At 38.3% G+C, this 16,770-nt stretch overlaps 1 protein-coding gene across 1 annotated transcript in view; it reads left to right on the forward strand.

Annotated features, from left to right (window-relative positions):
- LOC140172090 (EGF-like repeat and discoidin I-like domain-containing protein 3) overlaps nt 1-16,770 on the forward strand; it is a 29,718-nt gene that overhangs the window by 1,396 nt on the left and 11,552 nt on the right. The window contains exons 2-5 of the mRNA XM_072195438.1: nt 3,272-3,961; nt 4,722-5,053; nt 5,878-6,019; nt 11,296-11,430. Coding sequence (XP_072051539.1) covers nt 3,272-3,961; nt 4,722-5,053; nt 5,878-6,019; nt 11,296-11,430 — 1,299 coding nt within the window. The remainder of the gene's footprint in view (nt 1-3,271; nt 3,962-4,721; nt 5,054-5,877; nt 6,020-11,295; nt 11,431-16,770) is intronic.

Here is a 16,770-nt window from a genome sequence, read left to right on the forward strand (position 1 = left end):
TATTGACACTTGAGACAACTTCACATACCAATTATCATTTGTGATGCGATCAAGCAAAATCAGTCGGAACTCGGAGATATTAAATTTTCAGTTTCTTACAGGATAGTAAAAAACATTTACAAAGCTGCATTTTCCATATAACCCCATTGAAATTGAACAACGAGTTCCAAAGATATGAGCAATTAAAGAGTTTCCAAAACAATATGAAACAAAAGGAAATATTTCCTTTGCTTGGCTATATCTCAAAATCAATATTTCCGAGTTCCGACTGATTTTGCTTGATCGCATCACATTTTCTAAAATAACTAAGATAATTCCTATCGACGCCGAGATATTCTAAATTACTGAATTATATATCACTTTTGTCTTTTTCTCCAAAAATCCTAAAGATTGATTTTTAATAGAAGTGTTGAATTTATTAATAATAATAATATTGATGATAAATATGAATTTAGAACCAATCATGGCAATGGTAATTATGCATCTGGTTGATAAAATAAATAATGCAATAGAAAATAATGAAACTATACTGCGCCAAAAAAGAATCCTTACACTTGAAAAAAAATCACAATTTCAAAACTGAACCGTACAAATTTATTTTTGTAATAGATGCACTATCTAATCCTGCATATTATGACACCACATTGAATGCAATGTGACCTCAAGAAGCAAAGTTACAAGCAATTGAATAGACGAAGGTCCCGTTTTAAAAGTGACAAACTGGCCCATACAAGGTGCAAAAAGATTCCAATAAGCGCAACAAAGAGACAACACAGTTTCTTCAATGAAGCCTTATATAAAGCAGTATTTATTTCAGTTTTTACTTCTCTGTACTTTTCACAACTTCCATTTCATTTGGCAGCTCTTTTGTTTCAGTTTTCTTTTGTTCCTTTTGTTTTAAATTAAAGGCACGCACAAATTAACCACCTTCAAACCACGAGTTCTGAAGAGGCCAGTTTGTCACTTTTAAAACTGGACCTTCGACTAATCAAATGCTTGTAACTTTGCTTCTTGAAGTCACATTGGATTCAATGAGGTGTCATAATGTGCCGGATGAGATAGTGCATCTCCAATATGGTTCAGTTTTGAAACTGTGATTATTTTTCCAAGTGTAAGGATACTTTTTGGAGCAGTTTACTATAAGTATGTTTCTAGTGTTTCAAACGCGGTGGTTGCAGAGTCTGGCAAGGCTCATTTAGGTTCTTTACTCCTTATCTTGTATATAAATGACATAGCGATTATATTAAACTTTGTATTGTTTGGTGATGATACGACAATTTTACACTCAAGTAATATTATTGCTAATCAAACGTTCTTAATAAAATAGCTATCCGAAGTAAGCAACTGGTACCATTAAGGTTATACGATCATGTATTGTTGGTCAAAGCAGCAGAAAAAAAGTAGTTCACAGCATCTTGCGAATGGTAGTGAGCTTTAGCAAAAATCGCATTGCTCAATTCATAGCGAGCGTGTAGAAGAATTCAAATATCACAGATATACTTTTGTAGGTCTTATGGTTCTTGAGTTATGTTGTAAAGAGGGCTGAAACAACAATACTTTTGTAAAACGTACATAACTCATTAACAGCAATAAATTAAGCAAGTTTTCAAAGTATATGATTTATAGAATGAACTTTTGCAAAACACCAAAGTGTTATTTGTCAATAATATATTGATTCAGATAATGAAAATCGAAAATCTGCTTCGAGCAACAATACATCGTATACCCTTAAAGGAAACAATGTTTGTATATTATTACACGCTTATATGGGTACCCCTAAAATGACTTCGAAAAAAAAACCTCAGGTGGTTAGATGACACAAATTTGAAAAGAGTAACTGAAACCAAATTCTTGGGTAATTATCGATGAAAATCTATCGAAAATATGTTGGTATTTTACACTATATTTTGGCCCATGATCAGGATGAATTTTAGTGGGAAACGGAAGGACCCCGTTTCTTTTCCTTTACCTTTCCAATTTTCTCTACTATGGGGGACACTTTGCTCTTTCATTTTTGTTCCCCATTGTCTACGCTAATGTTTCTGCAGACTGTAGTACATTAGAGTTATTCATCAACTGCTTTTTGTATTTTGGTATAGGGTCCTTACCAAATTTGCACTGGTATTAAAATAATGTCTGATAATTTTGCCTCAAACTCAGTAGTGTCCATGATAGTCTACTGTAGTAGACCATTTAAATTTATCATCCCTCTAATCCCACCATGGAGAATCCACCAATCCTGTTCTGATCCAACAGCTATATATCCATGGGCAGGGCAGTCACTGAGGATGTGGATGTGTTGTGTTTTATGCATGGAATGGTATATGAATTGTTTTATTATGGAATGCAAAGCAGTCTATGTCCATGATTACATTGACGCGGACATTGACGCACCTAAAATCCACCCGGCGCTAAAGTCTTTACATCTTTTTCTCTCTGAAGTTATTTTATTACAAATCTTTCTTCTTTGGATGTGTTTTATTTCGGCGGTTTGGTTAATTTTATAGCACTTCCAACCTCCCACCTCCGGCCAGTTTTAAAAACGTCCAGCACACTCGTTTATAAGAACTAGTAGGCCTGGGGCCTATCCCTTTGCTCTTTACCAGCATTTTCTCTTTTGGTCTTCTTATTTCATTTCTTTCTCTCCTTTTCCTTCCATTTCTTTCTTCATTTTTCTCGTTTTCCTTCTCTTTTTTTTTCTCTCTGTTTGGAGATGAGGGGCACGAGCCCCGCAGGGTACGCCACTGCTCCATCCATTTTATTGTTCTCGTTCTCTATGTCAACCCTTCCATAAATGTTTTTGACGTCTTTAAGCATTGTTAAAAAAGGAAAGCATCCTGCGGCCTTGTGGGTTCATGTAGTTACAAGTGCAAGTGTTTTTCCCGACATTGCCTGTGATATTTTTCTTATCTTTGTAAGGGTATATAAAAAGACGTGTTCGTCATGTCCGTTGTGGTTTGAGTGAAGTGGTATTGTAGAGCTGTTTCTTAAAAACGGATTTTTGTTTAAATGATTTCCTCATATAGGCCATGTTAATGTAGGTCGGACGTAGGCATATTCATTCTCATTGCACATGTTAAACACATCCGATTTGCACAATGCCTTCCGCGAGTTTAATATTACCTTCATTTTGGCAGCATTGTGACTATATAAAGCAATGAATCCTACATTGATGATGATAAAAAATACCAATTGCACAATTCCTATTACATATGACAATTTAGCGTATAGTTCATTTTATTTCTATGGCTATGCCTTTGTTTTTTGACAGATTGCGCAGATTTTGCTAATGCTTCAAGAACGTTCCTTGATGAAAACCTGACGGCACCAGAATGTCTAAAGAGAGAAACAATAATAGGAACCGTCAGAAATGGAGACCCTACAGAAGCAGTTTTCCGTCATGATAATCAATTTGATCACAGCACCCGCTCTATCTACAGTTTTGCCTTTGATGTAACTCTTCTTAATTCATCAGTTGCTGGGAATGATTATAGTAGTACTAGTTATGAGTATGTTACACAAGACGCGCTTCCAGTCTTTCAAGTTGCTAACGCAACATCGGCTTTATTTTCACTATCAGTATATATTTTGCCATTAGGTGCAGTAGAATGGATCACGATTTTGAACCGGACACAATATGAAAATTCAATTATATATGAGAACACTTTCTTCTTTGATATTGACCCGCCACTTCTAGCTGGCCCGGGTGTTCTGTTGTTTTATCTTTGGCTTTCCGATTATCAATGGCCCGCTAATATTGCGTCTGCTGATGGCAATGGTTATCTGAATTTCTTATCATGTTTAGACGGATCAAATTGCGATGTATTTAGAGATTCGTGGAGAGATCTTAAGGTTGATTATGAACAGTTTGTGTGTCCGAAACCTTATAGTGACGAGTTGAGGGCATATCTACACATTTGTCACAATACTACCCTACCTGCATCACCTGAAAGCACAACAGGTGAGTGTTATACCCAAGGAGGTTGGATAAAAGGATAAACCCCTCCCTAATACGGAACCACTCAGTTTTGCCTCCACTTGTCCTCTCATTTATATTCGTGATCTTCAAATAATTTGCTGACCAGATCAAGGATGTGCTTTAGAAATCCATCGTCTGCATGTCCGACTTCTCATTGTGGCTAACACGGTTACAGGTTGAATAATCAATATAAAACGCCTTTAAAAAACTCTTGAACCTAGAACCCACATTATTTTGCATTTTGTTAGTTGTTGTGCGAAAGGGTGATGAAAATTACATGGGATCCTTCTTCAAATGAAAGTGACTACCCCTTTAAATAGTTCCGTTGCTTGTGGGACTGTTTAGCTATGTCCTTTTGCTTTGGTAACTCAAGAGTGTTCTTGAAGAGGAAGCATAGCCATCCTGACAACACATTAAGATCTAATCACTATTTTAAAATCTTAAGAATCTTAAGAAATAACCTTTTCACGTTTTTCATCCCAAAATTATTTTAAGTTATTAAAGGGCCAAGCATCTTGTCGACAATTGTCTAACGTAGCTGTCAAAATGAGTTTCAGGTGAAATGGTCATTTCTAGTTATTTAGATTTTAACGTGTTCAGGATGGAACCATGAACTAAACGTCCTGGGATCATATCCGGGATTGTCAAGGGATATTCCCTACACATTTACACTCCGGTTGTTAAACTTTGTTTGAAACTTTTATGTTGATTTTAACACGTTATCGATCGATATACATTGCAGGTGAAGAATGTTCGGTACCTGGACCTCTCGGAATGGAAAATAGGTTCATAATACAGGATGAACAGATTACAGCATCTGATTACGACAGTGGTCCCGGTAACGCTCCAGAAGAAGGGAGACTCAACAACCGCGATCTATTTTGGGCTACAAGTGTCGGCAATCCCACTGATCCATGGATTCAAGTTGATTTTCAAGAAAATGTAATCATAACCGGTATACAAACACAGGGTAGTTCAAGCAGCAGTTGGAACGACTGGGTAAAACGGCTTCAGGTACAAAGTGGGGATTCAGAAGAGTCGCTGACGTACATAGCAGATGTGAATGGACCTGAGGTAAGGTGGAAGTAAAGTGGTGCTGTTCTTCTTCTTTACCCAGACAAACGAGCACATTTCTATGCCATATTATAACATTTGCCGAGGAGAACGCCCTCAAAAAATTTTAAAATCAGGTTTTTACACGATTGTAATGTACTTTAGTAAACAAAGATTCTATGCAAAAATCAAGACTTTAGGTGCTGTAGTTTTGTCAAAATCCGAGATTCTGAATAAACCGCCGGAACCGTCGTTTTATTATTACGATAGAAATATTAGTCGAACGCGTATGCGATGTTCATAACACATACTACGTATACGGCGTACGGAACACACACGCCGCCTCCCCCCCCACACACACACGCCAGAGGATCGTGCCGTATACCGCCGGAGTAACATATAATCATGATAATAGCACTAGTAGTAAATTCCAATTTTCTTTGCTTTACCTCACTTGTTCGGCTCAAAATTAAAAGGGGATTTGTCTGACCAAAAGCTAACATTTTATGGAAAATAAATACAAATCTATTTTTAAAGAAATGTTATAATATGCCTTTAAATCTGCACTTCATAATTAAGGATCATGCACGAGAATTGGAAAATTGTATTGAATTCTACGCAGCTTTTGTTATACAGATTTGAGCTATTTTAGATTGGTCATAACTAAGCGTGGAAGACCCACACTCGTATATTGATGTGGTGTGCGTGAAGACAGGCTAATTATGCGCATTTTAATAATGCGTGAGTGATTTAATCAATTGTTTACTTGCAGGGGTGTACTTCCGTATAATTAATTGATAGGCCTAAGTATAATACATTATCTGCCCAATGTCCATTCATTCCAGACATTTGAGGCCAATACCGATCGAAATTCTATTAAAGACATTCCGTTTCGTGAGTCAATAAAGGCAAGGTTCCTGCGCATCATACCAACAGATTGGGAAAACTGGATATCACTACGCTTTGAAGTTATTGGCTGTCGTACTGGTAAGATTCACTTGTTTTAACTTTGGTGAACACCCATTGCCACAACCCCTTCCCCTTAAACAACGAAAGATAGAAAAATGAAATGCAGTAGTATTCGACGTAGAAGTAAATGTAACAGGATTAATTACCATAGCAAGGATTTTTTTAATGTATTGCCCTGCACTATTGCCCTGTTACGTTGTTCCTTTGTATTGCACCATAGATTATCAATGAACAACCTGGATCATAATTTTATATAAATTCACATTATGCTGCATGAGTCCATGTATTACTCCCCATTCCAGAAAAATACAGCGCTAATTTTTTTGGGATTACAAAACTATTATCCTGTTTTGGTAAATGACACATAGCTAAATCCTAATCACTTAGTTAGTTCTAACTGGCAATAAAAGTCCAATTTTAATATTTGGTCAAATTTTTTGGAAATATGGGCCACAAACATGCGTTTTATGGTGTTTTTCGTCATCATCATCAGCCGTATTCAGCCCACTGCAGGGCGAAAGCCTCCCCAAGTTGGCACCAAAGTTTCCTGTCATTTGCTTTTGCCATCCACCTGATCCCTATGAAACTTGCTATCTCATCCCTCCATCTGACTTTCTGTCTGCCTTGGTTTCTTGAGCCCAGCCAAGGCCTCCATTCTGTGACATTCTTTGTCCATCTATTATCTGTTGATCTTGCAAGATGGCCAGCCCAATGCCACTTCTTCATCTTTATTGTGTGGATTATGTGTAACTTCTGTTTGGCTCCTGATCCATGTCACTGTTTTCCTGTCCCTTTTGGTGTAGCCCAGCATACATCTTTCCATGCTATGCTGTGCAGTTTTCAGTTTTTGCTCCATCCTCTTAGTAAGTGACCATGTTTCAGCTCCATAGGTCATGGCTGGTAGTACACATTGGTTGAAAACCTTTCGTTTCAGACAAGTTGGCATCTTACTTCTCATGATGTCATTGAGCTTGCCAAATACACACCAACCAGCCCTAGTCCTCCTCTTTACTTCATCCATGTGATTGTGAATCATGTTGATATACACATATTGGTCCACCTTTTCTATTTCTGCGTTCCCTACCATGACCAGCTGTTCTGTGGCGAACTGGTTGAACATGACTTTTGTCTTTTTCATGTTTATCTTTAGACCCACTTGATTGCTTCTCTGGTTGAGATCATTGATCATTTCTCTTAGGTCTTTAGCATTGTCTGTTATTATGACTATGTCATCTGCGAAGCGAAGGTGACTCAGGTTGTCTCCATTTGTGTGCCGCATTAAACAGTTTAGGTGAAATGGTATCACCTTGTCGCACCCCTCGTTGGATATATATCTTATCACTGTCCTTGTGGAGGCGGATTGTTGAAGTGCCTTTGCTGTAGATAGTATCTATTATCTGGATGTATGCAGGATGGACGCCTTGCTGTTTGAGGGCTGTGATGACTGCCTGGATCTCAATGCTATCAAAAGCTTTTTCGTAGTCAATGAATCCAAGGCATAGTGGCTGTCTATATTCACCCATCTTTTCAACAATTTGGTTGATGACATGAAGGTGATCCATGGTTGAATAACCGCTCCGGAACCCCGCCTGTTCCCTGGGTTGGTTGAAGTCAAGGATGTTGGTAATCCGATTTGTAAGAACTTTGGTGAAAAGTTTGTATGTGTTTGAGAGTAAGCTGATTGGTCTGTAGTTCTTCAAGTCTTTGATGTCCCCTTTCTTGTGGATGAGAATTATAAGGGCATTATTCCAACTGTCCGGTGTCTGGTTAGTCTGAATGTGAATAGCTTTGCAAGCTCTGCCTTTACTGCGCTGCCTCCATCCTTGAGAATGTCAACTAGCACTCCATCTTCTCCTGGTGCTTTACCTCTTTTCATGTCATTGAGACATTTGTCAACTTCATCCTCTCCAATTGGTGGTATATTCTCTTCTGCACTTTCAACGTCTATAATTGGTGGAGTTATTTGGACTTTGCTGGAGTAGAGATCTTGGTAGAACTCTTCTACCCGCTTGATGACTAATTCTCTGTCTGAGATTATGTTTCCGTCTTCCCCTTCAGTGCTATTATTTGAGATTTTCCAGTGGCAAGTCCTTGCTTTGTTTTCTTGTAGCTTTTGTTATCTTCAAGAGTTTTCTGAATCATCTTTGTGTTGTGTGCTCGGATTTCATTTGTCATTCGCTTCCTTATGGTTTTGCATAATTCTGTATACTCGATATGTTGGATTTCAATCGTGTTCTTCATTTCCCGTCTCTTTTTCATCATTTCAAAAGTTTCCTTTGAAATCTTGTCTATCTTCTGTGTGTCTTTTTTCCCCGCTGTCTCCAAAGCACAATCTAGGATTGTGTTTGTAAATCTTTCACATACATCATTTACATCTAGGTCTTCTGCTTCATCCTTCAGGAGATCAAACTTGTTTTGCAGCTTCATCTGGAATTCTTCTTTGTTCTGTTGTAGCTTATCCAGATTGACCTCCATCCTTCTTTTTTGCACGAGTTTGTATCTTTCCAGGTTCAAGTTGATGGAGATCCTTGCTCTTACTAGCCTGTGATCACTTCCAGTGTTGAAGCGGTTTAGAACTGAGACATCTTTCACATTTTTTGGTTCGCTTGTCAAGATGAAGTCGATTTCATTTCGATACAATCCATTTGGGCTTCGCCATGTCCACTTACGAGATTCTTTTTCTTGAAGAAGGTATTCATGATTTTTAAGTTCTTACTTTCGGTGAATTCTAGAAGCCTGTCTCCCCTTTCATTTCGCTCTCCCACACCATATTTTCCCAGCATGGTTTCATTTGAGTTTGTTTTGGTTGAGCAGTTCGTTAATTTCTTCGTAGACTGCATCTACATCTTCATCTGGGTAGCTGGTTGTTGGCAAATATGCTTGAATGATTTTCAAGGTCTGTCTTTTGGAGATTTTGATGATGACTTGTGCTACTCTGTCCGACTGGTTTTTGTAGCTTACAACATTTGATGCCAAGTCTTTTCGTATTAGGAAGCCGACTCCTCCAGTGCTGCTATTATCTTTACCCCTTGTGTAAAGCATGTGTCCACTCTTGAGTTCCAGAAGATTTTCCCCACGACGTCTAACTTCGCATAGGCCGAGGATATCCCATGTGATATGATCAAGTTCTTTTTCCAACTCATGAAGTTTTGGTTCGCCAAGGAGGGTTCGCACATTATATGTGCAAACAGTCAATTCCTTTAGGGAGCCTGTCCTTTCCCAGTGATTCTTAGCACCCTCTACTCTCGCCTCACCATAACCGCTCCCGTGGTCAGGGACTTGAGAGCTGCTGGGGACTGAGGGCCGTTTCATACTTTGTGCTGCCATATTAGTTGGGGGTTGTGGCCCTAACTCGTCACGCTGGCCACTGTTGCGGGTTGACGAGTGCTACGTTGATGTTAAGTAGCTCGGTCTCTGTTGGTCACCCAGACAGGATCTGGGGGCTATATGGTACTACCACCCGGCAAGGGAATGAGCTGGCTGCTCCCCCCCTGGATTCTCCCGTAGGAGTGGATGTCAGTATGCCTCTGACAACCTTGTTTTTCGTATGCTATGACAATCAATCCCAAAGACTTGTACCAAGACTAATTTCAGGCTATGCATTCTAATTTTGGGGAAAAAATTACATTTTCTAATATCTTTACAACCAATAATCATTAGGAATTGGAATATTATATAAATGAGCAAACTCATAGCCTATACTACAAATTTTGAACGAAGTAAAATTTATAAATCTAATGATATGTACTTAAAGTGTATTTAGCTAGGATGAAAGGCCGACCATCAATTGCAAATTTGGTCTTTCATATTGAAGATATACATTTTTTCCCAAAAAGACCTACATTTTTTTGTTGTTTTGGGGGAAAATGTCTGATATGCTCTCAGGTCCCACAAAAATACGTGAAAACGAGGCTATCCGAGCCCTTAAGGGATCTAGAATGAGCGTTTATGGCGTTTCGACAGTATTTTTTGTGGGACATGAGAGCACCTCAGACGTATCGAATTGCATTCTGAATACGAAGCATGTCTTTCTGATATCAAATAATTTTCATTTTTGAAATTCACGATATAATACAAATTTTATGACAAATCATTAAAATTTGATATTTTTCAAATTTTTGATATATAACAGTCCTCGAAGTAAATGTTATAAATCTAATGATATATTCTTAAAGTGTATGTAGCTGGGAGTACAATGATATAATGATTTAGAATAATGATAGGCATATTAAGGTGGTACTACACCCACTGATTTGTGACTAAGTCTGCATTTTTCTCAAAAAATAACTACACACTGGTAACAAAAGCTATGTATACTATAGGGGCAAGGAATCCAATTACTTCACTGAAACTTCAGTGATTCAAGTGGTTCATTATGTTAAGGGTTCTGGAATGAGCGTTTTGAGCGTTTCGACAGTATTTTTGTGGGACATGAGAGCACATCAGACATATCGAATTGCATTCTGAATACGAAGAATGTCTTTTTGATATCAAATAATTTTCATTTTTGAAATTCACGATATAATACAAATTTTATGACAAATTATTAAAATTTGATATTTTTCAAATTTTTGATATATAACAGTCCTCGAAGTAAATGTTATAAATCTAATGATATATTCTTAAAGTGTATGTAGCTGGGAGGAAAAGCCGACGATCAATTGAAAATTTTGATCGTTCATATTGAAGATATGGATTTTTTTCCCCAAAAGACCTAATTTTTTTTGGTGTTTTGGGAAAAAAAATTCATATCTTCAATACGAAAGGTCAAAATTTTAAATTAATCGTCGGCTTTTCATCCCACCTACATACACTTTTAAGTACATATTATCAGATTTACTTAGAGTACTGTTAAATATCAAAAATATAAATTTTTAATTATTTGCCATAAAATGTGTATTACATTGCGAATTTCAAAAATCAAAATTATTTGATATCAGAAGGACATTCTTCGTATTCAGAATGCAATTCGATATGTCTGATGTGCTCTAATGTCCCACAATAAATACTGTCCCAAGGTTCATACCCCACCCCTTAAGAAATGAGGTACATTCTAGCGGTACCACTTTTCTTATCATAAATAACGTACCGCTTGTCTTCAGTCACTGAAATTCCAGTGTAGTAACTAGATTTCTTGCCCCTATAATATACATATCTTTTGTTACCAGTGTCATATTTTTTTAATACAAAAGTAGTCACAACTTTATCATCAAATTTTAGATAATTATTTCATATTTACATGGAGATAATTGAACTGAACTCGGAAAATATGTGTGCTTATCATTATTTTTCAGCAATTGCGTCAACGAGGAGTGTTGTGTCAACATTGGAAGCAACAACAACAGCAACAACGACACCGACACTACCAACAACAACCGCAAAAGCAGCAACAACATTAATAACGACAGATGTTCAAACGAGTGACTCTGGTACGTATGCTATAAACATCCACAGACACAACAGATGTGATAGTAAAATTACCAGTTTACTGTTTGCTACATTAACTACAATGAATAAATATGATATTTTACTTGAATATCATGCTATAAACGCTGAGAAGTCCAAATACAATGTTCAAGGCCTTTAATAATGTTTTGGCTCTTACCTAAAGCTCCCATTATGAACGTAAACGTTATGTTCCCACCATATGCCCCCTTGCGATCTTGCTGTTCAAAATATCAAAAAAGAATCGGGATGCAATCAGCATAATGCAAAGAAAAAAGTTTCAACGGCTTCAATGAGACTCTGACCAGCGATCTCTTACTTCCATCCTCCATGAATCATAAGTCTGATGTCTTACTGACTGCGCCAACTATGCAGGCGTTTCGACAACTGATAGTTGTCTTTCTTAAATGCTATATCGGACCGCGTCAAAAATACGTCTTAACAGTCCTTGAGAATTTGACTGGCATATTGTGAAATGTACCGGTCGCGATGTTGGTAACTTGGTACCCGACTTAGTATTAAAACAGGGGGCTGCTGTGCCAAACTGTTTTTGAGTACACCACTTGCTTAGCAAGTCCTAGTCGTGTCACGGCTGAACTTAATTAACAATATGGACTCTTGACATGTGATCTCTGGCTGGGTAGGACCATTCGGTTGTGCCACATACTGGCAGTGGTGTAGCCAGTGGGGCGTCCCCCTCGCTCATCACGGTTCATGTACGGCCATCGATAGATTTGGTGAGCAAAAATTTGGGTGAGCAATAGACTATTTTTTATACCCTGCAAAAATTGAATATATGGATACAAAAGCCACCTAAGTCCATACTTTGGCCAAATTGAGTTAAGCATGGGAAATTGTTGCTATACATAGGCCTGTCATATGCATGAAAGAACAACTCAAATTCATTCTCTGTGTCTATTGGGCATGTGAAAAATAGCATGTATGAAAGAATCACCCAATTCCATGATTTGAGTTTTGTAACACATTGATTGAAATCCAGTATGTATAAAAGTCCACTTGTAACACATTCATTGCTAGAGAATGACTTTTGAACAAAAATGGGTTTAATAAAGGAACGTGTGTGGTTTATATTACATGGCAGAATGCTTATCAACATTATACATACCTGTGTGCTTTATTTTGTATTATCTTACTAGTGGTAATCTCATTCTAACATTGTTGTCTTTGTATATGATTCAAAAGTCCAAAATTTAAAATGAACCCCACGAAGTCCCTGAAATGCTAATCGTCATACCTAATACAGGTTAATCCACTCATTTGCACGTAAAACTTACCATATTGACCAGGTAAATCTAACTGAAGGAATTAAAATGATACACGGGTTTTTCTCTCAAAATAACTTCGCATGGACTTAGGTGGCTTTTGTATTCATGTATTCAATTGTAAAACATGTTTAAATTGCTAATTGTTCAAACCATCGAAATAAAAATGGGTCAACAATTCTCAACTTCCATCGGCAAAAGATTATAAATAAAATAAATAAAGAAATAAAGAAATTTATAAAGCGCATTATGCCAGGCCTCAATGCGCTGAACAGAGAACTAAACTTACTAATACATTATGCAAAAACTACAAAAGTACATATTCTATAAGGCATAATACAACCAATACAAATTAATTATAGAAAACACATTAGAAACATTATAAAGCAATTACACTTGATAAGAGAAACATAATAGCATATCATATAATGAACAAAAGCATGATAATTATAAACAACACACTAAAATCCAAATCACTACCCGAATCCCCTGAAATTTGAAGCCCACAGAAATCACCCCGACAGACCAAGGTAGACAACCGTTGACCAGCACATGACAAACAATCGTCCACCCGAGCCAGCCAAAAACTTTGTCCCCGAGCAAAAACACGCCAGAGACTCAAATAGTGATCCAGGTCCCAATGAGAAGACATAATAATTCAAAAACAGCAATTTCACAATATACAAATTAAATATCATTAACAAATTTACATCGATACATATATATATAATAGAAACATTTGATTTAAAAGCGTGGATTTGGCCCGCAGAATCAAAACGCGAAAATAACAAACCCGACCGGCGGGGGCCCTGCTGGAGAGGAGAGGTTGCCAGCACTTCACTCTCAGCGGCTTCATCAGCAAGTCGCTCAATCAAATGCAGCAGGGCCATAAACAAAGCAGAAGTAACACGCAGAAATGATAACCCTGGAGAGGAGAGGTTACCAGCACATCACTCTCAGCGAGATGATCAGCATCTCGCTCCTGTGAGATGGAAAACAGGCAGGGTTGAAAACAAAATTAATTAAATATTAAAAAGATGTGTCTTCAGACGACTCTTGAAGGACGACACCGTAATAGAAGAGCGAACTTGAAGCGGTAGATTGTTCCAGAGTGAAGGAGCTGCATACACAAATGCACGCTCACCATAGAATTTGGTTGATGGTCGACTTGTGACAGTCAGAGATAACTTGTTTGATGAACGAAGATTGCGAACTGGTTTGTAGTAAGTGACGATATCGGAGATGTATTGAGGGGCGAGTTGATTGAGAGCCTTGTATGTCATGAGCAAGATCTTGTAAGCTGCACGTTTCTTGATGGGAAGCCAATGAAGCGATTGTAAGACTGGGGTAATGTGCTGAGATCGAGGAGTGCGAGCGACTAACCGGGCTGCTGTGTTCTGAATCAGCTGAAGTTTTGTGATGAAGGAATCAGGAAGACCATAGCGTCAGTACATTTGCAAGTTACGCCCCTCGGTTCAAAAATCCTGGCTACGCCACTGCATACCGGGTCTGATAACTGGGCTTTAACTTATCTATAATTAGTAAAAGCACAAACCAAAACAAAAACAGGGGGACCCGAAGGCCAAAATAGCAAGGGGAGCTTGTCAGCAACTTTGACTGACTGTTTAGGTGCGTCACCGATACCCAACTTGGCAGTCCGCATGGCTCTTGCTTTCCAATCACCATGATCACCTAGTAGTAAATTGTGCTTTACAAATCCACTTGATTACTCACGTTTTTAGACGTTTCATCTTCCTACGGAAGACTTCATCAGTAATATGATGAACCAGCAACACTCCTACTCTCATCTCCAGAGGGTGTAGTTCGTTGTAATAGCTGGTCATATACATAATTGAGTGAGTATGTCCCTTCATCGCGGTTGATAACGTTGCCCCCCCCCGTAGACTCTTGAACAAATTCATCAGGACTGTTCCATAAAACTGTATATTTTTTCATATACTAGTCCAAGTAAAACACACTTACGTGCAGACGTTTCGATAGCTATCAGCCATCTTTCTCAATGCTACTGTTGATGTGATGATCGTTGAACAGCTGTTGTTGATCGCTGCTTGCCACCATGTTAAGAACTCAAGTCATGTTAAGAACTTAATTCCCACGATGTAGTCGCGTTATTCACTTGCACTCCCATCAGCAAAGTATTAGAAATAGTGAAGGAAAGAGTCAATAAAGAACGCTGGCTTAAAGACTACAACCAATCGCAAGGTTTCAATCTGACTGCGGAGGATGTAGTTGAGCTTTTAGATTTTATTTTGTTCACCACGTACTTTACGTTCCGCGGTAAGATTTTTAGACAGCGCTTCGGAGCGGCGATGGGTAGCCCGGTATCTCCATTAGCAGCCAACATCTTCATGGAATACTTAGAGCAAGCACCTATCATGACAGCCCCCATTGAATGTAAGCCCAAGTTTTGGAAAAGATACGTCGACGACATTCTGGAAGTTGTAGCCAAAGACGCAGTCAAGCCGCTTACTGACCATCTTAACCAAGTGGATGATACGCAGTCAATCAAATTCACTTTTGAGGAGGAAGCCGACGGAAAGATACCATTCTTGGATACGCTTATTGTTCGCCGCGAAGATGGATCCGTAAAGCACTTAGTCTATCACAAAGCCACTCACACGAACCAGTACCTGAATTTCAAGTCCCACCACCCCCTACACCAAACACTTGGTGTTGTTCGCACACTGCTGGACAAAAAAGACAAAATTGTCACGGAAGATCAGGACAAGGAAGAGGAGGAAAAGATAATCAAAGGTGCTCTAAAACAGTGTGGGTACCCGGACTGGTGTGTGGAAAAAGTCAAGAGTAAAATGGCCACCCCTAAGCAAAAAGCAAAGAAATCTAGTAAAGACGACAGTGGAAAATCGAGAGGACTGGTGACGCTACCGTATGTAGAAGGGGTGTCTGAGCGAGTCGCTAGAATCATGAAATCATACAACATTCATGCCGCCATGAAACCTCACAGCACATTACGCAATCTTCTTGTCCATCCCAAAGATAAACGCGAGTCACACAACTCTACTGACGTCATATACTCAATACCGTGTAAAAACTGTGATCTTACTTACAATTACATAGGTGAAACTGGTAGAAAATTCGGCAAGCGCCTAGACGAACACAGAAAAGAGGCTGAGAAAGTCGCTACCAACATCCGCACTAGAGCCAACACACAGTGTCAACACCCTATATTATAAATATTTTTTTCCATACAGCTCCATACTCCGTTGCTGATTATATTGAAATTAATACTCTATTATTGACACAGATAAAGAAAGTTTACATATGCATTGTGTAATAGTCCATGATGATTGAATACTCTATACAACACCTGGATCTTAGGTGAATGGGCTAAATGTGTTCCTTTATATAGGCCTAATTGTAAATTCTCAAAATTAAATATATCACAATTTTAATTTACGATTTAAAAATCGTTACTTGTAAAATGCAGTAAAACATATCCACATCAAACAGCCATGGCCGCTAATTAGTGTATTTAATTTCAAGTTAGTGTATTAAAAACAAAACCTGGGTTTTCCCTGAAAACAAATCGATTTTCTTGTAATAGCAACATCATATGGGGTACTAGAGCATGCACAAATCGTAATAATGTGTAGAATAGAAACTTGGTGGTATCTCATATGATAGTCGTATGGTGTAAATGGTATGCTTAGCCTGAGTCATTCGGCCTATCTCGAACAAATTCGCCATGCGTAGCTATTGAAAAACGAGAGGATTCGCCGTACTATCACGGCAATTTTTGACACGAAGATATAGGGATGATGACGCTGTGCAACAGGAAAGCATCGCAATCAACCATCCACAAATCAGCGATAACTGACCATGTCGTGGACAATAATCATGTCATCAATTGGGAGGAGGCAAATATTGTTGGTAAAGAGAGTGCTAAATACACAAGATGGATAAAGGAGGCCATCACCATCAGAAAACAAGGCACCACAATGAACCGAGACGAGGGCCAGTACAACCTAAGTCACATCTTTGACGACCTGTTGATGGAAA

The sequence above is a fragment of the Amphiura filiformis genome, chromosome 15 (assembly GCF_039555335.1).
Source record: "Amphiura filiformis chromosome 15, Afil_fr2py, whole genome shotgun sequence".
Taxonomy (NCBI): domain Eukaryota; kingdom Metazoa; phylum Echinodermata; class Ophiuroidea; order Amphilepidida; family Amphiuridae; genus Amphiura; species Amphiura filiformis.